The 22466-nt window shown below is 42.2% G+C and overlaps 1 protein-coding gene across 2 annotated transcripts; it reads right to left on the reverse strand.

The window, feature by feature from the left end:
• Positions 1-19266: 19266 nt before the first annotated feature.
• On the reverse strand, positions 19267-21011 carry LOC147436620 (serine/threonine-protein kinase UCN-like). 2 transcript variants are annotated; one of them, XM_086488197.1, is made up of 3 exons: positions 20827-20964; positions 20465-20759; positions 19268-20365 (listed from the first exon to the last, which is right to left on the reverse strand). In XM_086488197.1, the coding sequence occupies exons 2-3, from the start codon at positions 20731-20733 to the stop codon at positions 19450-19452; spliced, it is 1185 nt and encodes a 394-aa protein (XP_086344323.1). In that variant the 5' UTR covers positions 20734-20759; positions 20827-20964; the 3' UTR covers positions 19268-19449. The 2 variants fall into 2 exon arrangements, with proteins under 2 accessions (XP_086344322.1, XP_086344323.1); XM_086488196.1 differs by having other exon boundaries at positions 19267-20365; positions 20465-21011.
• Positions 21012-22466: the final 1455 nt, after the last annotated feature.

Below are 22466 nucleotides of genomic sequence, written 5' to 3' on the forward strand. Positions count from 1 at the left end.
TTTGAAAGAGGGAAGTTTAGCTTGTTTAAGAAGTAGCTTTTTCTCTTGAAGAGATGTGTACACCGCACTCTGTGCAATATAGATTAAGTGAAACTTTATTGGATACTCTAACTTTAATCCACTTTAAGGCAAAACTTGATCAGACAATAATACAAACAAAAGATAATATTAATCCAAACTTTATTTATACACATATTATTTGCTACCAAGGTTGGTAGTCTTTAGGTACAAGGATTGTAATGTCTCTATATTTTGAGTTTAGTGACTACAAAAGGATAGGCTAAAGGATCAAAATAATAAGTTTCCTTTGACCCTTGAAAGCTACGAGATACACATATGGGTCGAATCCTACCACCATGGATAACTTTTGTAACTTGGTTATAGACCCATTGAGTCTGAGATATCTTTTCTCCTCCCAAGGTAATGGTAGCATCCGGATTCTTTGTACCAATGAAAAGATAAACTTCGATGACTTTTAACTCCTCTGCCCATCGAAGTTTCTTGAGGTTGGTATCCATGCACCATATCTTGTCAGCATCGATGGTATAGATTCCTCCATATGGACTCCAGTTGATACCCCATCCTCTATGCACCCTTCGAATAGGTGGTGCAAACACCCTATCCAAAATCATCATCACCCTTTTTCGAAACTGATAATTTGGTGATTGGCATGCATTTTCAAACATGATGGTGAACACCTGGAATTTCTGGTAGGTTGAATGAACATTTTCCTGTACTAGAAAAGTTCAGTCTTCAATACCATATAAAAACTCAAAACAATTTTTCTAGGTTCTTCTATTATTTCAAACATTCGCATCCTTCAACATCCAAACATCAATCTAAAAATCTCCCCAAGCTTTAACCTAGGCTCTGATACCAGTGTGAGGTCCCTGCCCCTTTATGAGAGGAGCGGAGTACCTTTGATAGGTCTCCAATCCTGAGAAAGAAAAACCAACGGACATTGCCTTATCTACTACGTAGCCACGGGCATGAACCGTTAGTGAAGGATTGGTCCTATCTCGCTATGGCGGAGCGTGACCACCATAACCCTATCTAAAAACTATCTATAATCAATTATACCTAAAAGTATAAATCTTAGAGTGACCAACCTGTGCGCTTTTTTCCCCATGTTTCAGAAGCACAGCCGCCAAGGTTTGTCTCTTTTAAGATTTATGACTAATAAAAAAAAATTGTAGCGTTGGAAAGTTACCCGACTCATCGGGTCCACCCGTCCATACAATGATACCGTCAGGGTATCATTCTCCCACTTTCCACACCACACTCACCCTTCTTTTGTTATCTAATTACTACCACACTGTTAAAACATACATGTTCTTTTATTTTCTTTATGATACTTGTTCGTTAAAACAGCCCATCAAACAGTATTACAAACAATAGTCAAACAAGAAGTCGTCCAATTTTAAACCAACAACCCTTGGATTAGGTTCACTCAAGAATCTCTACGGACGCTATAATGTCCGATCGGTATATACATTATTTATAAAAACCCTTGTCCTCATGAGCGTCCCATACCGCTCGACAAGTATTCGTTGTGCTAATCTGGACGTACTCCCGTCAAAGCAACAACGGTGCCAATCTGGGCGTCATCCTCATGCCACGGCAAAACAAAACAGTAGTATCCAGCTGGGCTAATCTGGGTGTACTCCCACCACAGCATCAGCGGTGCCATCCTGGGCGTCATCTCACGCCTCGACAACTGCCACATAATACCAGCGCTAATAAGTAGAGAGACTTGAGAGAAACCATACCGAAGGTTTTGGACAAACATTCTTTCCTATAGCAACCAGTTTAACCAGACAATCTTTCCTACTTGTCAAACATATGACGAGTTTCTTGGGGTTAAGCCCCGTGGTTTCGGTCCGTGTTTTCTTTTCATAAGGTAAATAATATATTCCTATGGTCTTGCATATGCAATGATGCATAACTTGAAACTGTAATACTAACCTGTACCATAGCTCCGATTGGTCCGATTGGTGGAGACATAGCATTTTTCGCAGGGATTCCACCGTTACTTGTACCAGCTTCATGATCATTAGCGCCTTGCGTTTGAGCACGCTTTGGAGCCATTTTTTTGTACTACACTTATGTTATACACTTAGAACTTTAAATTGGTCAATTTCCCTAGTAATCTCCTTGTTTCCAAAGAGAGTCTGTAATTTGAACCCTCGCCAACTCGGATTCACACTTAGTGTTGTTGTTTTACATCTAATTTCTATACATCAAATATTTGCTAATCGTAATTAATTAAAAATTAAATGTGTAAACTATGAATGAAAGTTTAGGAATGCATTACTTTTATGCTTCACATTTTTAATCCAATTCTAACTTCAATTTCTATACTTTAACTAAATCAATTTTTTAGTATTATTCAAAATTCTACTTAATCTAATTGACAATAAAAATGGTGAATGAGAATTTCATCATGTATAATAAGAATATGATGAGTTCTCTTATGTATTAACTTTCAATTAACCATACATAAGTTAATAGTGAAGATGCACTAACTAGAGAGAGTAGGTATACTTAGAGAGATTAGAGTAAGAGAAAACATACACGCACATCTTTTCTAAAGTTAATTGAATCGTACTATCCATTAGAAAGATTAGAGTAAAAGAGAACACACACACACACACACACACACATATCCTTCTTAAAGCTAATTGAATCTTACTAATCTATTAGAAGATTAGAGTAATAGATAGCACACACACACACATAGCTAATTGAATCTTACTAATCTATTAGACAGATTAGAGTAAGAGATAGCACACATACATCATTCCTAAAGTTAATTGAATGCTTGATTAATACGCAACTTATTAGTCCACTAGAGTTTTTGCTCTCTTAGTGGTTTGTGGACGCCTTCTCTCTAAGAGAAGTGGCAGCACTTCGTGAGTGCTATAGAGGCAATCTCTATGTCTAAAGTGTGAGCATGGATGCTCTATTTATAGCAGAAAGAAAAACGTCCAACTTTTTTTCAAAATTTTTTTAAATTTTTTTTTAAATAAAAAATATTTTTTTATTTTTTTCCAAAAATCATACCCGCGTTTTTGGTACCCTTGTGGTACCCATGAGCTTGACCACTTTGTCATTATCATCAAAAGATAAGGCCACACAAGCCCCCCTCGTTAAGATTAGTCAAGAGTAGCCTCTCCTTTTTCATGTGACAGTGTGTCCCACTTTTTCCCCTCCTATGTGATCTATGTGCCTTCATTTGTCATCCCTGTGTATTCTTTTGTCTTTATAATTATTTTATTTATTTCCTTAATGATAATTTACTTTATATTTTTAAGTTAAACTTTATAGTCTTATATTAACTTTACAGTAGTAAAAGAAAATTCTACAATCAGTAAATAAGTCTTGCAATAAGTTAGCTAGTGATTCATATAGCTAAACATGTCAGAATTTTGTAGCCTAAATTTTAACTTCTAGGTTTTCTCAACCTACGATTCATAATTTGAACTCGAATATCTTAAATAAGGAGTGATGGTTCAAAAAAATACAAATGCGTAATAGAACTTGTGTGCAATTTGAAAGTAGAGACCTTACATAGGAGCACAAAGGTGAGCTCAACACCCACAACTTTGTTGGTTAAAACTTTTTCCAATAGTGAAAAATCCTACAAAAATATGTGTTCGTCTTTTCCGTTTCAAAAGTATTCCAGGTGGTCCCCTCTTGACTCCATGTGCAAGCATTCTGTCCTCAAGTGAATTATGATTGAATTTGATAATATTTTGTTGACTCCAACTCCATAATGTATAAGATTCTCCTACACTATTGACTCTTATTCTTCACCTGTAGTGATTGTCAGGTAGTGACCGCGAGGTAGAATCAAAATCCCCCATTGAAATTTTTATTTTCATAGGGTTTGTTCCTATTATTTTCAAGATCCAAATGTGTCAGAACCATAGCTATGTACAAAATAAATACATAAGAGTTTTGTGATTTTCATGCATCAAGTCCCTCCTCCTCCATGAAGCCTTCAAGCCTTTCCACCAAGTGCATGCCAAGAGAGAGGTGGAGAAAAATTTGAAAAGCGGCCCTCACTACCGATAATTTCGGTAGCCTAGAAGGTTCTCAATGCTCATACCACCGCAAGCTACCAGCTTCCAGTATAGCTACCTAGCAACCAAGGTACCACTAGAGACTACCCTTGTAACAAAAACAACTAAGACAATGGTCACTATCTCTGCAAACTAACATAATGTTGGTACCATGCTGCATACATATTTCCACAATATCAAATAAAACATAGAATACATACCTGACTCAATTGTGGTTGTGATAGCACTATTTGGCATCACGAGTCTTGATGTAGTTTGTGACTCCACTACATAACTTTGGGAACCAACAAGGCCCACCATCACGTGCAACAGGTAAGATGGGTTGCATGCATCCAATACCCATGTAGGTGTCCTTGCTTGTTGTAAGGGGAGCAAAACAATACATATGGTATGCATGAGTGCAAGGTAGCACAAACATGCCAAGACCATACTCATCATACATGACCAATCCACAAGCATTAGAAATGCTACGCGTATCTGAGGACCCCATACCAATTGGTGGCAATTTGGGGGTAGGCACACAGAAAATCACTTCTCTATTTTTGGCCTGCATGCTTTTAATAAACTTAGCTTGTTGGCGCAACAACGCTTCCCTTTTCCTGCTCCAATTGAAGATGCTCCAAATTTGTAGACCTACCACCATCAGGAACATTGTCCACAACTACCCCTACTATTGTAGAGATAGTGAGAATCAATGTATCAACTCTACTCCTCAGTGCCCAAAATTTCACTGTGTATCTGAGTCTTTTTTTGCCTCTTGCAACTCAGCCTCTCCAACTTGCAATTGTTGTATCAAACTGTTCACCATGATTTGTGCATTTTCCTCTCGATGTATATCTTCCTTGAGAGAATCTACCTTTCTTTTAACTTCATTGACTTCCAGTATTTTAGTAGCATGTCCGGCTTCAGTTGCTGCCTCATGCATTCTATCCAATTTTACAAGAGACTCCATACTAAATCATGTGTCCTTCATCACATCTTGCAATCCCAATGATGGAGGTTCCCACCCTTGCTCAGTCCTTGTCATAGCCTAGAATTATGTGCTATAGAAGATCCGTGGAAAATTGCCCATCTAATCTTCTTTGCCTGCAGCTTTGACGCATCCATAGCCTTAATCGTATCCTCAGCAAACAAAGCCCAATTCACTTTCCCCTTCATTTGTTCATGCAAAAATCCCCTGGCAAATGCTTTGGTTGCCTCCATCACATAATTGTTGGGAGGTTCCTGGTAAATTGATGTGAACAACTTATAGAACTCGGTGTCAAGAAGTTTGCAGTCTTGCCAGGAAAGCATTGGGCTTTTGGCTATGAGAGAACTCCAAAAAACTTTATGAAGGAGTTATACCATAGATTCCATGAAGTCTAGGGTTTAGAAGGAAGTGCAATCAAAGAAGCCCCACTCTTTCTCTCTTGCACTGTAAGAACTAGGGGAAACTAGACTGAAGATCCTCCTCCCAACCTCCCTTTATATAGGCGGGCTCCTAGCCCCTTGCCCTAGACGGATCCCCTGTCCACACTGTCTAGTCCGACCCTTGGCCGTAGTCCATGACCATCCTAGTTCTTAGGTTATAGGACCCTTGTCCTGACATTACTCCCCCCTTAAAGAAGAGTTTTCGTCCTCAAAAACAAAAGTGGTGATATCTTTGTAAGAAGACTGATGTTTTTTGTGTTGGCATCCCATACGCGAGCCCACTGATACGTGATGCAATGAGGAGGTTCAATGAAACCAAGAGCAACATCTTGATTTTCAACGTTGTTGTCCGTTTGCAAGCACTTGGGTCTAAATAGTAACTCCATTTATAACTCACTTGAGTACTGTAAAGGAGGAACCATAACTAAGAGTTGTCCAAATGCATAACCAGTTTTAGATTTTCGAAAGGTACTGGAATAATGCAAGAAAACCTTGGTGCAACTGTCCATGAAGTTGAGAGCCAGATTTCCAACTCGCGTGAGTATCTTAAAAAGCATCATAGCTATGAAGAAGTAAAGTAGGGTGTGTCCTTATGTCAGACTTTTGAACATGTTGGAACACATAGAACTACATGTTCATCCCTAATAAAGGTTACTTGCCAACATACTTTGTCAACACACCTAGTAAGTCATTGGTGTATGAAACTATTGAAAGACTCTCCAACCCCACCACAACAGGTGTTCAAAGTTGAAACCCGTACTTAAGCAAATTTGAGAATAGGGAGAAAATCATCTATTCAAAAATACGTTGTGCTAACGTATGCTCTTAGCAGATCCTTTAGCAAAAGAAATATTTGTAATTTGCCCATCCAACACGAGATGAATAGCAGCAGTAATGTAAAGAATGAGGATGCAAGAGAGCTACACAAGACAAGCACAAAGCACACAGAGATGGAAAGCTTCTTCTTCTTCTTCTCAGAAAAGAGAGTACAAAATGACTAAGTGCTAAAGCTGAAAAGTAGCACATATGTACATGCGGTCACTAAGTGTGAACTCACTAGAAGCGTACTAGGCTGGCACTATAAGTGTAGTCCAGCTATAGAATCACTGGCAGAGATCCTCCGTGTCAGTCACCTAACGCGCCAGTGAGTAAATGCCGTAAGCGGCCAAGACCCGTAGTGGATGCCAGCTCAAGGTGTAGAGCTCGACATCTCAACACTCCCCCTCGAGCTCTACATGTCGCAGAGTCCAAGCATAGTCCGGAAACGTCGAAGCTTCTCAGCTTCGAGGGCCTTGGTAAAGATATCCGCTATCTGCTCCTCTGTGCTGACGTAGACCAAGTCGATGTCGCTCGCCAACACTTGCTCTCGAACGTAGTGGTAATGGACCTCTATGTGTTTGGTCCTGGCATGGAACACTAGGTTCCTAGCCAACTGCATGCTGCTCAGGTTGTCACAATGGATGAAAATCTGCTGGTCCACCTGCACTCCCAATTCCTCAAGTAATGTACGTAGCCAAGCTACCTCGCACGCAGCAACTGCTACACCTCTGTACTCGGCCTCTGTGCTCGATAAAGCAACCGTAGGCTGCTTTTTGCTGCTCCAAGTAACAGCAGCACTCCCAAAAGAGAACATGAAGCCACTCGTAGATCTCCTATCAACAATGCTACCTGCCCAATCTGCATCTGTATACCCATACAATGCTAATGGTGCATCTGCTGCATAGAACAATGCGTAGTCAAGAGTACCTTGCACATACCTAAGTGTGCGTCGTACTCCATCCAAATGTGGCTTCCTCGGAAGCTGCATGAACTGACTCTCCAAGCCTACTGTGTAGCTCAAGTCTGGCCTGGTGATAGTCAAGTAGATTAGACTACCCACAATCTTCCTGTACATGTTGACATCCTCAACAACATCACCCTTCTCTCACTCAGCTTTGCATTCACATCCAAGGGAATAGAAATTGGCTTGCAATCAGCCATACCATACTTTGACAACATGTCCAAAGCATACTGTCTCTGTGATAGCCATACACCCTCTGGAGTCCTGATCACCTCAATGCCAAGAAAGTAGCGCAACTCGCCTAAATCTTTCATTTCAAACTCCTGTTTGAGAAGACCCTTCACATGGTCAATCTCCATAGCATTGTCACCAACAATAATAAGGTCATCTACATATATGGTAATGACCACAATCCCCACATCACTCTCACGTACATAGAGTGAATGATCAGTATGAGCTCTCCTAAAACCAATACTGACAAGATACTTGGCAATCCTGTCATACCATGCTCTAGAGCCCTGCTTCAAACCATACAAAGCTTTGAGAAGTCTCCATACATAATCTGGGTAACCTGGATCGACATAACCAGGTGGCTGATCCATATGCACTTCCTCTTGCAACTCACCATTCAAGAAGGCATTCTTTACATCCATTTGATGCATAATCCATCCTCTAGATGTAGCCACTGCTATGACAGCTCTCACAGTCGTCATCTTTGCCACTGGAGCAAAGGTCTCCTCATAGTCTATGCCATACGTCTGTGCATAACCCTTTGCGACCAGCCTTGCCTTGTGACGCTCAATGTTACCATCAGCCTTATGCTTGGTTTTATACACCCATTTACAGCCAATAGCTTTCTTGCCACTTGGCAATGGCACCTACTCCCATGTGTCATTTGCTTCCAATGCAGCCATCTCTTCATTCATTGCATCATCCCAATGCACATTTCCAACTGCATCCTCAAAACATGTGGGCTCCACATCCTATATCACCTTAGCTATGTAGGCTTGGTGATGCGCTAGATACCCATCATAAGTCAATTTCTGAACTGGATTTCTGACTCTATTAGATCTGCGCGGTCCTGGGTCACTCCTTTGCCCTCTAGCATCTTCTTGTATTTTCCTTACACCAGGTGTCCTGACAGCCGGAATTCCAAATTCCTCATCAAAACTTTGTTCAGAACCATCTGAATCCATGTCTACATGTGAAAAACCTGATGATGCATCAGCCATAAAGGGAGGTTCATCAACCTTTTCCTTTCCTTTTCATGATACATTCCTTGTACATGTTGGTGGAGTAACCTGCGTATGTAGTCTACCATTCCATGGTTTCTCAACAGAGCCACGAGAAGAGGACTCTTGTGGTCCACTCAAAACCTATGACTGTGGCCTCACATTTTGTACAACCACATCATCTTTTACATCAGCCCCAATAGTGCCATGTGCATTACTGTACCAGCTGCTCATCTCATCAAAGACTACATCTCTGCTCACTCGTAATTCTCATGTAGTAGGATTGTAGCACCTGTACCCCTTTTGTTCAAGGGAATATCCCACAAGAATACATTTCTCTGCTTTAGGATCCAATTTCCTACGCAACTCATCTGGTACATGCACGTAAGCTATGCAGCCAAACACTTTCAAGTGTGCCAAATCACGCTTTGTACCTGTAAACTTTTCCTCAGGTGTTACATCATGCACCGCAGTAGTACGTGTCCTGTTCATAATGTACACAGCTGTATTTACAGCTTCAGCCCAGAAATGATGGGACATGTTCTTCTCATTCATCAATGCACGTGCAGCCTCTGCAATGTGCCTATTTTTCCTTTCTGCGACCCCATTCTGTTGTGGAGTATATCTGCATGTAAACTGCCTGCGTATACCATGCATTCGCAAAAAATCTGAAAAATCATTGGAGAAGTACTCTCCCCCTCCATCTGACCTCAATGTCTTGATTTGCATATCTATCTCCTTCTCAATCATGACTTTGAAGTCTTGAAAGTGACCAAACACTTCACTTTTGTTACGCATGAAGTAAACCCATACTTTCCTTGTATGGTCATCAATGAAAGAGACATAATACCTGCAACCATGTATACTTGCAGTATCGGTTGGACCCCAAACATCTGTGTGCACCACCTCAAGTGGCTTTTTACATACATTGCGCTCATGTGGAAATGAGCCCTTTGACTGTTTTCCAAACTGGCATGCTGCACACACTTTATGCATACCATCCACCTTGAATTTGGGCAAACCTTTTACAATCTGTTTTGATTGCATGCTGCGCAATCTCTGCTCATTGACATGGCCAATGCGTTTGTGCCAAATGTCAACATCAGCCACAACACCTGTGTCCTGTGCAAATAATGCAGCTTTTACCTCAGGCATGTCTACATTCAGCGTAAACATTCTGCCCACACATTTGCCCTCTGTGATCAGCTTACAGCCATTCTGGAAATTTTCTACATAACAGCCATTTGGATTGAAGCGAACTTGCAAAACCTGCTCAACCATTTGTCCAACAGAAACAAGATTCTTTGTAATGTTTGGGACATGAAGTACATCTGCTAAGTACTTTGATTTCCCACTCTTTGTATTTAGAGGTATGTCCCTTACATGAGCAATGGGGTGAGCTGTGTCATCTCATGTCTGCACATAGCCTGACACATCTGGTTTGCGCATATCTCTAAACCACTCTCCACGAGACGTCATGTGATTAGAGGCACCTGAATCCACATACCAAACATCATCTTGGGTGGAATTCTCTGCAGTCATTGTATTCATTACATGCTGCATAACAAACATGCGCTCGTTTTTGCTGTCATCTGCACCTCTGCTAGTAGATGCATAGTTGCCATGTTCTCTCTTTCCACTTGCTTTTCCCTTTGGACAGTCACGTGACATGTGACCTCTTTCACCACAAGTCCAACATTCTCTGCTATCTGGAGTATGTTGCTGCCTGCTTGATCCTGCACCACGACCTCTTTGACTCCCCCTACCTTGAGACTGGTTTCCCCTGCCACCTATATTGTTTTGATTTGATTGACCTTCCAGAAATTGGCCCCTGCAACCCCTTGGGCCTCGACCACGACCTCTACCTCTACCTCTGTTGGAGTTAGAATAGAAGGCCTGTTCAGAATTATTTCTGCCATGAGAAGAAGATGTGTCAAGGTTCTTCTCCTCAAGAATAAGCATAGAAATCAAATCTTGGAACACGGGGATGTCGTCTCTTGTATTCATGGAAGACCTAAAATGTACATACTCATCTCCTAGACCATCCAAGCATGCACTGACAATGTCATCGTCTTCCACTGAGACTTTAATAGATCCAAGAGCCTCAATGATACTCTTGATCTTCAAGGCATAATCATTGATTGAGAGGTTGTTCCTCTTAACCTGATTTAGCTCCGACTTTAGTTGAAGCTTCCTGGCCTTGGTGTTCACCTCGAACACTCTGCCTAAGTTTCTCCATGCAATGGCGGGGGTTTCAACATCCTGTAGATAGCCCATCATGCCATCTGTGATGCTCATAGAAAGCCAATACATCACTTTGCTCTGGCCTTGTTGCCAGTCCCTCAAAGCTTTCCTTTGTTCTGCTGTAGCATTTGCCTCGGGAATCTCTGGTTCCTTTTCACTGTCTCGTTCTACATAGTCCCAATAACCTTTTCCTTTTAGGAAATTTGTTATTCTGAACTTCCATGCAGGGTAGTTATTTTTCTCAAGCTTCTCAGTAACAATCTGACTGAAACCGTCAGACATCTTGAAGCACTAAGACAAAATAGCTGCAATCTGCAAAAACCTGCAACTCTATTGAACCTGCTATCGTGGTTCCTGTAACGCTTTCTACACTCAACGAGTGTCCACAATCAAGCGTACATACAACCATTGTACTTGTACAGTAAATCTCTGTATACAGCACTTTGGAGACCTGTTCAGAAACTTGTGCGAAAAACTCGGCATCTGGTCGTGGATTGCGGACGAAGGGATTGTGATGCTCTTGCTCTCTTAGCCTCTCTTGCTTGCACCAAGCTCTGATACCATGTAAAGAATGAGGATGCAAGAGAGCTACACAAGACAAGCACAAAGCACACAAAGATGGAAAGCTTCTTCTTCTTCTTCTCAAAAAAGAGAGTACAAAATGACTAAGTGCTAAAGCTGAAAAGTAGCACATATGTACATGCGGTCACTAAGTGTGAACTCGCTAGAAGCGTACTAGGCTGGCACTATAAGTGTAGTCCAGCTGTAGAATCACTGGCAGAGATCCTCCGTGTCGGACACCTAACGTGCCAGTGAGTAAATGCCGTAAGCGGCCAAGACCCGTAGTGGATGCCAGCTCAAGGTGTAGAGCTCGACATCTCAACAAGTAAGAGTGAGGTGTTATTCCCCAACCACTTACAGACAGTCTTCCCTAACTGTCGATAAAGTAGGACTCAATCATTGAGTAACCAGCCATATATTTTATATGGAGTGAAGACAACCTACTAGGTTGAAAGCGGGTGGACTGGAGTAAGCTCCTAGAGTTTAGACCATCCAACCATAGACACCCATCTTGAGCCAGCGCCTTGTATGGCAGGGTGTAAACTCATAATAAATCTGCAAGAGATATTGCACATGTAGTGCAAAAAGGTGCAGAGAGAATAAAAGTCCATGAATTGGCATGCCGCTTCAAATAAATTAGTGTTAACCACTAGGGCCCATAACACCTAGTGTGCATGCATTTAACACAAATTTATCAAACCGCAATTCTATGACGAGACTTTCCACGGTATGTAAGTGAAAGCCTTTCAACAAGAGTTGGACCATAACAGAATGTGAAAGATTAGTCACACCTAGGTACCAACCATGAGACATTCTCAGTAACTTAGCATACTTGGCTATATGTAGAAACGACCCTCCGTTAAGGTGGTTTCACAGCTCTTGTCATCGCAACAAATCTGTACTTAGTACCCGACAATTTCTGGCCACACTGAAATTGTTCCTGATACGGTGTGCTCCAAATAATCTAAATCTTACTTGACAAACTCTTCAGGAGTTATTCACCATTATGATGCAGAGAGAAGAAGAGGGAAGACTGCAACCTTGATTGATTCACCAAGTTCAAGACCTTCTTTTATTAGAGTTGATCTTCCAAGGATAGTTTACAAGAATGGCTAGTCTTTCTCTAGGAACAAGTGTAGGCTTAGTCTTATGTTTAAGGCTAAGTACAATTAAGCATCAATCGTCTCACTCCCTCATGAATGGTTTGCAAGGAAGAAGAGGTCCCCTTTTATAGGTGAAGGGAACCCCCAATGGTTACACAAGAAAGAGAAGAGTCGGTATGAACAAGAACTGGCAAAGTTTGCAATGATTTTTCCTTGCATGATGTGGGTAGATTGGCGTCTACCATTTTGATCATAGCTCCTCAACCGTGGCTCCAAATAAAAAAATAAAACTAGGAGCAAAAAACTCAGCTTATTAGCTACGACTCCCATTTTATATATTTTTTCCAATTTGGATATGAACCTTGTGTAAACAATTCACCAAAATAGGGTATCTTTCTGTTAGCAAAAGTCTTTTTGTGGTCCCCATAGCTTAGACTTCCACTTGATTCCAATGGACACCTCATGCAAAATGAAAGCATGACATTTCTCCTTGACAAAGGTTTGTAAGCATCCTCTTAATAATTCATTAAAATGAGTGCATCTTTGAAAATCATGCAAGCTAGTGTCCCACTAGGATTTGATTCCTTCCTAGTAGCTAGGGCTACAATAGAAGGATCAACACATCCTATCTCTTGTAGCTCAATTGCAAAAGCCTTACCATGCTTTGAAAGCATTTCTTCAAAGCACCTTGTCTCCTCCTGTGTTAGAAACTCCTCGCAACCAATCTGCAACTCTTGAAAAGACTCCTTTGTGAAGGTGTGTCCAATCTTTTTATGATTCCTCAAACTCAGTTGCAAAAAAGCAGCTCGCTCAATCTGTTCCCTGTTGTTGGGTGGTAAGGGTGAAGCTACTGGTTTCACCTTCTTTGCTACACTTTTGTCTTTAGTTTCAACATGGACTTTTGTGCCAATTATTTTCTTGAAACTTGTTTTTCTTTAAAGGCTTCTATGACTTGATACATTTCCATAGAGCATACTTCCAAAACTTCACTTTCAAAATGCAAACTACACTCCATTATAGCATCAAGCTCACCCATAGTATCTATCTACAAAAGAAACTTGTTCACACAAACCCAAAACATTTTTAGTAGGCTCTAGCAACCCACTCTCTTTCATGCCTATTTGTATATTATGTACATATTGCCTCTCACATCTCTTCAAATCTTCAAGTTTTGTAAAACATACTGATCCATTCCTTGTTACCAAGGAGCCCGTTGAGAGAGTTTTATCTCTTTTTGGATCAGACGAGACCTTTTTTCTTTCAGTACCACTGCAATCCCGCTTTACAATGGTACTTGGCCAAAACCCATCATTTCTCTATGATCATGAAACTCTTTGTTCACCTTTGGTAGAGGATGATCTGTGAGGTTGTCACGATTTCTTTCATGGTTTACACAAACTGTGAGAAATTGAACATCATGTTTACCATCTTTGCTTCGTATCTTGGCATAAATTGAACCATCATCCATTACTTTTGTTGCCATTCAAACTCCCACAATGTAGGGTTGTCCAAGGATAAGATGATATGAAGATGTGTCATGTATAAAGAATTTTTGATCAACCTTATGTCACCTTTACACTTGGACATGTTGCATACAATTCAACTGATGAATTGTTTGCAACTCTAACCATCCACCATGTTCTGTGTCCACTGTCCATTTGCATTTGTTGTAAAGACTTTCTGACAATTTATTTATTTCAAAACCATTTTCAATTAAGGCAACAAATGGCTCTTCAAGATCGCCTACTGATCAATGTCTTTGTAGTAGCATGTGCCCAATGGCTTCTAGAATAGTGGCTCCAAGGAATACTTTGAGACTCTTCCCCATCATCAGCAAATTTCACTTGCCTTACATTCCTACAAGACTAGTAGCATCCCACCATAGCTTCATCACCTTCTTTAGCACGCACCTGTACTCCTTGTGTCTTCATAGTATCGCCTTCAGCTTGTGGGCAAATATATTCTCCAAGCGTTTGCTTCTTTCTCTTGATGATGTTGATAATTTCTTCTTGGAATTCATGCTTCGGTATGCCGAGCACCTCACCCAAAGTAAACTCAAGTTCTCTATTCAAAATTCTCTCCTCTAGAAGTTTCTTCAAGTCAATAGCAAGCTCAATGTCAGATTGTGGTTTGTATGCTGGTCCTTTTGCCTTACCTTTTGTTGCCTCCTTTTTCCATGGTCACTTCTGGTGAAGGTTCCTCCTGTGTTGGTGGTGCTTGCAAAGGTGCTGCATCATTCCTCCCTCCACTTCTTGTAGCACTTTTTGAAGGCCCTTTATCACCATTTTCACGCCTACCCTTTTCTTCTACAAGGGCTTCATGGCTTTCGCAGTTTGTAATGTAGGCATGGATAGACATTGAATCCACAGGATCACTCCACCCTATCACTTTCTTCATTTGTAAGCTTTCCATTTTTAGCTAATTGCATGAAATTTGGCCAAAGTCGACCATGATGGTCACTAACCTCTTCATCACTTAGATTCTCAATTTTTACTCCATAAGTAGTTGCCTCAAGTGAAGAGGTGATGGTTAGTTGCCATATCTTCAACTAAGGTTTGCATTCTCCCCTTCCCAAAGTTAGTTCTCAAGGGTAAAAATGTCTCTCTTGAGTGGATTTTACCATCCTTAAAAAAGACAATATCTTTTGTCAAAGCATCACTAAAACTATCACAATCCCTTCTTACATGGTGTGTACTATCACACCAAATACATCTATTAAAAAAACCTTCTTTGGATTGTTGTCTTTGCCTAGGAAATGGCCCTGATGGTTGGCCTTTTTCTTCAAGCTTTGCAAGCTTCACCTTCAAGTCACACGTTCCCTTCACAAGCTCATCTAGCATAGACTCATCAAACTTGGGAGCTATAAAATTAGGTTTTACCATTTTGTCAGAAGTTGAGGTGGAAGAACTTGTAGTGTTTACTAACGTCTTGTCCCTTCTTCTTTGTCATTTGGCAAGCAGTGAGACAGCACCTTCAAGCTCATTCCAGTCGGTCTTTAGTCCTTACTCAGCATCTTTATCTTCAAGAAGAAGCTCCAAAGTTTCTTGAAACTCTGTACCTGCAGCTTGTAAGAAAAGATATGTCTTCTCTACGTCTAGTGTGGCCTTTTCTGTCCTTGTGAGTTTGTGCATAGCGCCACTCAAATTTCCTTAGTAGCTTTGTTATTGATAGTCCTTGCTTTGGCTTGACTACCCATTCTAAGAATTTTCTTTTGGTCACTCTCTCAGAGTCCTCCATGAAATATTCCTCCTTTAAAGCTATTTTGAGTTCTTCCCAGTTTCTCCCATGCCCATCTTTAATTTCCCTAACATGTTCCCTAATTTCTGGAGCAACAACTAGCTCAAAGCTTTGAATCATCTCACCTTCTGACACGCGATGTAGCTCCATCTCCTTCACATACTTGCGCAAGTACTTGGTTACATCTTTGCCATTGAACTGATCCATTCTGTTGACGACTGCTTGTATGGCTTTGGTTGCTGGAATCTCCCTTCTTTTAGTAGCATGTTGTTGTTGCATGAACATTGCAAATGCTTGAAACGTTTGCATTGTTGCTAGGTCAAAATGCATACCCTGTTGCTCCACATGATCACCCATGGTTACCCACAAACTCTCACCCTTGAAGATTCGTGTTGGGTTCACCAAAAATATGTTGAGAAGTTTGTTGTCTTGCCAGGAAAGCACCAGGCTTTTGGCTGTGAGAGTTTGTGAGAGAACTCTAAAAAACTTTATGAAGGAGTTATACAATAGATGCCATGAAGTCTAGGGTTTAGAAGAAAGTGCAATCAAAGAAGCCCCACTCTTTCTCTTTTGCACTCACACACACAAAGAGAGAACACAAAAGAGTAGTTAGTTTGGTGGTTAGTTATCATAGGTTCTTGGGCTTACTTTCACTAGTCATGGCGTTCCCCTTCGACACAGGATAGTGTTTCGAGAATCACTCATAGCTCGCTATAGCTCGCCTTCCCCATGGCCAGTGTTAATACCCATGAGCCTCGCTCTGAGGAAGACGATGATGAAGAAGAGGACGGTGGCGAGTTCCAGCTTTGTGCAACAAGGAGAGGCTTCAAAGAAACCATGGCGACTGCTGGTCATATTTTTCTGTCAAAACATAGCTTGATCGGAGCTGCAACCGAGACCCAAAATGCGACACTCGGAATCTATTCTGCTTGTGACCTCCTCGACGAAGGGGGCCTTCTCCTCAGCCGCTCCAGGTCAACTCCGTCTCCCCCCTCACCTTGAACTGCAGCCCGCTACCACTGTTTTTTCCTCCCTTCCTCTCGCTTCTGTCCCTAAATCCACCAGTAAAGCTCTCATCCCCTTCACTCGCTCATTCCCTGGCTTTCTCTCTCTCAGCAGCAAGCCCACCATTAAAGCTTTTGCAGACACGTCCAAAGCTCCCAACACACAAGTGCACACAGTTCTAACTGCTGGCATGGTGTCCCACAATGACAATGCCCAAAGCTTGCAAGGTAGCCCCATCATGAATGAGCCGACCCCGGACTTTGTGTTGATTCCCGGAGGTAGAACATCAGCCCATGATTGTCCCCAAGTCGGACAACTGGCTCAATGCAAAGCCTCTAAGTGTGCGCCATCGTTGCATGCTGCTATGCAGATTACCTGGCATCCGTTTCATTGCCAACTGCAGTCAAATCTTATACAACCCTATGATCATCTTGAGCTTGCAGCTGTTCCTATTGCAACAGCAATACCAGCATGTGAGGACGATTCAGATGGTAGCATCATCCAAATGCTTTCCATGCAACAAGAGTTGCTGCAATATTATTGCAGAGGTGCTTGTTTCTTTGGTCCTTTGCATTGTGCAACCAGTCTTGCTTGCTTCATTCAACACATTCTTTTGCTCCTACATCGCAATTCTTATTTTGCTTGGATTTCGATGATTGCTTCATAAAGATGCCTTTTTCATGATGTTGCAATTCAAGGTGTCAACTAGTCCAACGACAGCGACAACAAGTACTCATTCCAGTATTCTATGGGTGGAAGTTTTCTTGTTGGCATATTGAATTGTTGTAGTATCACTAGAGAGGTGCTTCTTGTCGACGAGAGAAGTCAAGAGATGCAGATCACAACAATTTTTCTCCCTTCTCACTTTCAGTTAATTGGTTTTTATTGCAAAGTTCTAGTTTTCTTCTTCAATTTCGCACTCTTTCTAGCCGAGTTTTTTCCCATTCAATTAAGCATCAAGTCAAGCCCACCAAACCCCTTATAGAGATGGATGTATGTCGCAAAAATATCGCCCCCAGGCCTCAATCCTTCCTCGTCTTGTCCATTTCATTGGGATAGAGACCTAATGTTTTCACAAGCGAGATGTACGAGTTCCATGCCTTGACGATATCAGCATGATGACGAGTCAAGTCCCCAAGTTCAATCCCTAGCCCTTAAGCCGTTGTATGATCACTCCCCCCGAATGAGGCGTTGGGGTTGATCCCTTCCTGTCGAGTCCATTCTCAGCCCAAATTGTAAAAAAGATATCCATCTTTTTTCTCCCTAAGGGGGGAGGTGTGGTGTGTGGTCGTGCAGGTAGAGTCCGGCCACCTAGTGTGGTCGGACACGTTATGGTTGTAACCAACTCTCTAGCATAATATAAGGAGGTGCACTCTCATAGAGGAGGCACACTCAATTTGGTCTTATTCCCGTGTACACCACAATATATTGGATTATAGATGAAAAAGAAAACAGTAAGAAACCAACAAAATATCAAAGTAAAATACATCTTACTTGACAAACTCTTCGGGAATTATTCACCATTATGATGGAGAGAGAAGAAAAGGGAAGCCTTCAGCCTTAATTGATGCACCAAGTTCAAGACCTTCTTTGACTACTTCCCTTTACTCATGTGCCAGCTCTCGTTCACCACATCACTCCAAGGGGGATTTGTTACCATATACATGTGGTAGTGATGTGTGTGAACACACTAGGGCATTTTTTTCCTATTTTTTTCCTCTTTAGGAGGTTTTTTTCCCCAAGCATTGTATATACGCCCATCACTCTAGGGCTATCTATCTTTCCATTGCACACTAAGTAACACACTCTCTATTGTGTGCCTTGAGCTTCCTTCATCTTCTCCAAGCTGTGTGTGTCTCTTTGCAACGCTATTCCAACATTGATGATCTTATAGAAACTATTCAATGATGCAAAGTTGTAATCATTAATGCAAGGAAAGAACAAGAGATTCTAGAAGTGTGAATTCTTGATTCTACGTATTTTCCCAATTCTGTTGTATTTGACAATAGATACGTATGTGCCATGATTATAACCCTAAGGAGAGTGACAATTGAATCTCTACTTGATTGAAACTTCTAATATCATTTTGAAATAAACCTATACATGAATTGGAAATGCAAATGGTATTTATCTTTGCCTCTTGCTATGCATATGTCCGAGAGTTGCATCTTATTAAAGGGCTCCAACGACTCAAGGCCCTGCAAAAGAGAGTCACACTTAAATGGCTTCCTTGCATGTGATGGTTCTTGTATGCTTTGTAGTGACATTATAGTGTGGTGAGTTCCTAAACTTTTGCAACATTTTTCCTGCAAGAAGCACTCCCATCCTCAAACTCACGAGCAATTGGCAGGTAAATAGGGCTACCTTTCATTGTCATACATGATACTTTATAGCTAACAAATAGTGCAATAGGCAACCGAACTTGTAGCGCATAACAATTTTGCATTGCAGCCCCTCTTTGGCACACGGGTTTCATGCATGGATTGATTTGTGGCTTTGGAGATAACGTATAGAGTGGCATAAATTTTTTTGATCATCACAAGGACTTCTAAGTAGTCCTCCACATACCAAAAATTTTGATTCTATAGAATGCCGTGTAAAAACTCCTGATTGGAATTAAAGCGCCAGGCCTTGGTCGTAGCAATTCATAGTTCGCTTTCAACCAGAAATTAGAACGATCCGTAAAAAATTTATGAAAAGAAATTTATTAATTGCATGCACATGCAACCTTGTGGAGGTAGCACTAATATAGCTTATAATAGATAACTCAAGGTAATGTGCGAACCATAAAGTTATGATTCATTCTCCGAGAAGGAGGAGAGGGTGGAGCTGGAAGATGAAGAGGAGGCGCGGGCGCGAGCTAATTCGTCTAAGGAGCTGTACAGCGTGGCATGTTCAATGGAGGAGAGATCGACGCGGGCGGATGGCAAGAAAGGGGGGCGGGCGATTAGGGGCAGCAGGTGCCACTGCACGCCCCGGAAGAAGGGGTGGGCCTTCACCGGCTGGGCCCCTGCCAGGCGCTGGGTGGGGTCCTTGTGCAGCAGGCGACTGAGCAGGTCCCGCAGTGGGTCATAATATTCACTTGCAGCACGTCCCGCGTCGGAAAGTCGTACAGATAAAGTTGGCACAGGCCCATAATTAGTTAGCGCTGCCTCCGCCCTCACTATGTTACGGAAGGTGCTGCGCCTATCACGGCCCTTGAAGGGCGTCCTCCCGCACAGCAGCTCATACAGCAGCACGCCCAGCGCCCACCAGTCTCCTGCAGCCTCGTATTCCTCCCCCTTTATTACCTCTGGCGGTACGTACTCCTCCGTACCCACAAACACCTGCCGCCTGCAGCTTATACTAGCCGGCCGCCTCAATCCATCTTCCACGTGCAGCCGCTCTGCTGCGCTTCGTACTCTGGGCACCAGCTTCCATCGCAGCTGTCTTATAATCTCACCGAAGGTCTTCCGGCCACGAGTTGCCTTTGATGGACACGCTGCCCGACCGCCTGCGCTAGTGCAATGGCCTGCAGCCGGACATGTGTCAATGTCCACCGTTGCTGATTGGCCCGCATTCCTTGCCCCCATCAGCGCCAAGTCGAAGTCGGTAAGAACAATGTGCCCCGCGTCAGAGATGAGCACGTTCTCTGGCTTCAGATCCCTGTACACAATCCCCAGCCCATGCAGATGCTCCAATGCCAAAACCAACTCTGCCGCATAGAACCTGCACAGCAATCACATTTTTCATGCCGCAGGCCGTAATTAATTAACTGCTGAAAAACAGCTTGCATGCTGCTTAATTACAGCGTATTCCAGCAGCTACCTGATGGCTGTCTCAGAGAGACTCTTCTCCGGCTGCCGCTGCCGAAGTGTATACAGATCCCCGCCAGCGCAGTAGTCCATCACCAAGAAAGCGTGTTCGTCCGACTCGAAGTGTAAGTGCAGGCGAGGCAGAAAAGGATGATCGCCCACCAGAGCTAGCACTTCCGCTTCCGTGTGAATGCCTGCCAGGTTGGCCCTCTTCTTCCTGATGGCCTTGATGGCCACCACCTGCTGCGAGGTGGAATGGGCAGCCAAGAGGACGGTGCCCATGCCTCCCCTGCCCACCACTCTAATGCCTACGTATTCATCTCTGATCAAAGTCTCCCTAAAACAACACTCTTCTGCAGTACTTAGCTTGCTTACCTGCTCGGCCATGTTAGTGCCCAGCTTCCGTATTGAGGAGTAATTTAGTTGCATTGCACCCTAGTTCTGCAAAATGGGAAGTAGAGGCCGTGTGTGTGACACTGTGTGTGTGTGTGTGTGTCTGTGAGAGAGAGAGAGAGAGAGAGAGAGAGAGGAACAAGGGGGGAGGGGGCACTAACGTAGCACGTCCCCGCTCACTACTAGCCTTAAACTCATGCACCCATTATATATAGCTGCGTAGCCTAATCGCGTGAGCGTGCGGACTGGTTTATTTTTCATTATATCCCGCACACCACCAACTCGTTGCGTTTCGATGTAGTTGTTGCAACAACTTACGGATGCCTCCCTAGTAGCACCCAACAACACAAAGCACTAAGTAACAATGTTCCAAAACAATGTCCTTCATGTATTCAGATTTGCTTTACCAACGATCAACAGAAGGGAACTTTCTCTCTTTGGAATAAGCCCACAAAGATTTGCTCATGGACTATGAAGTGGTTCGTTTGCATGTCCAAAAGCTAGATATTTCTTTCATGGTTGGGTCATTCTTCATCGTGTGAAAATCCTTGAGCAAATGTTTCGATTCCTTTAGATGAAACCTTAAAAGGACGAGCACGGAGGCAATATAGAGGGGGTCTCGCAGTGAGGACAACAAGAAGTGCTGGCTAGAGTGGCTTAGGCCAATCTTTGAACCACCAGGAGGGGATTTTTTATTTTTATATTGAGGGGTTCAAAGTGAAGTCACAGAGCTCGGTTGGGTGTGTTGTCTCACGGCAATACACCCTATCGAGGCATCGTGTCCATAGCTCGACGCTCATAGTTTTGAGACATGCAAGAGAAGTAAATACAGAGGTGGACTTCACAGATTCCACCTAATGAGCGTGAGGTAGAGCGAGTATATTGGGCGAAGATACACAACCATTAAAACCTTGTTAAGAATTCTCAACTCCCCTTGCTTTGTATGGCAAGAGCTATTGATTACATATCATCAAGACATGACATCAAAATAAAAAACAAATACGAGACGTCCACAACATTGGGGACCAAATTATGAACTATAAAGGGCCCTCTAGATATTTACCAATTCCAAAGGTTCGTGAATTCTCTTTTTACGAGTAGCTCATTGCACATAATAGTAAGTTCCAACCTGCTCTAAGAAGACATCTCCTCAATCACTATAAAACTTTCAAAAAACTTACCATAGCCAATTACCACGTTTTGTATCTAGAGAGAGAGTCCAAAATGGGGTAGCCAAAGAGGAGAGAGGGAGCGGGAAAGATTTTTGCAAATTACAATTACTGCATGTGTTGTGCTTTGTATTGTTGTTATTACTGCTAAGTTTACCGCTATCATTATTGCTCCTCGTTTTTGCATTAAAATATTCAAATTTGGGTACTTCTTTGTATACAACATAAAAATAAATAAATTAAAGAACGTATATTTTTCATAAAAATGGACCAAAAATGGTATTGAGACATGAAATGATAGTTGAATAGATTAGCTTGCGCAAGACATTTGGCTGCTCCATAATGAATGATGGCCCACAAGTAGGACATGCATTGTGGCCCAATGTGGACAATCCTGCACAAAACAAAAGAGGGTCACACTCTTCTTTTGAACAATGTACGTATTTCACCCGA

The sequence above is a fragment of the Adiantum capillus-veneris genome, chromosome 18 (genome assembly GCF_014529385.1).
Source record: "Adiantum capillus-veneris isolate H3 chromosome 18, ASM1452938v2, whole genome shotgun sequence".
NCBI classification, from domain to species: domain Eukaryota; kingdom Viridiplantae; phylum Streptophyta; class Polypodiopsida; order Polypodiales; family Pteridaceae; genus Adiantum; species Adiantum capillus-veneris.

Coding starts and splice junctions, on each gene's coding strand:
- LOC147436620 (XM_086488196.1), bottom strand. CDS start 20,880: ATGCAACTAAATTACTCCTCAATACGGAAGCTGGGCACTAACATGGCC. Junction 20,366..20,464: donor CTCTCTGAGACAGCCATCAG/GTAGCTGCTGGA, acceptor ATTGCTGTGCAG/GTTCTATGCGGCAGAGTTGG.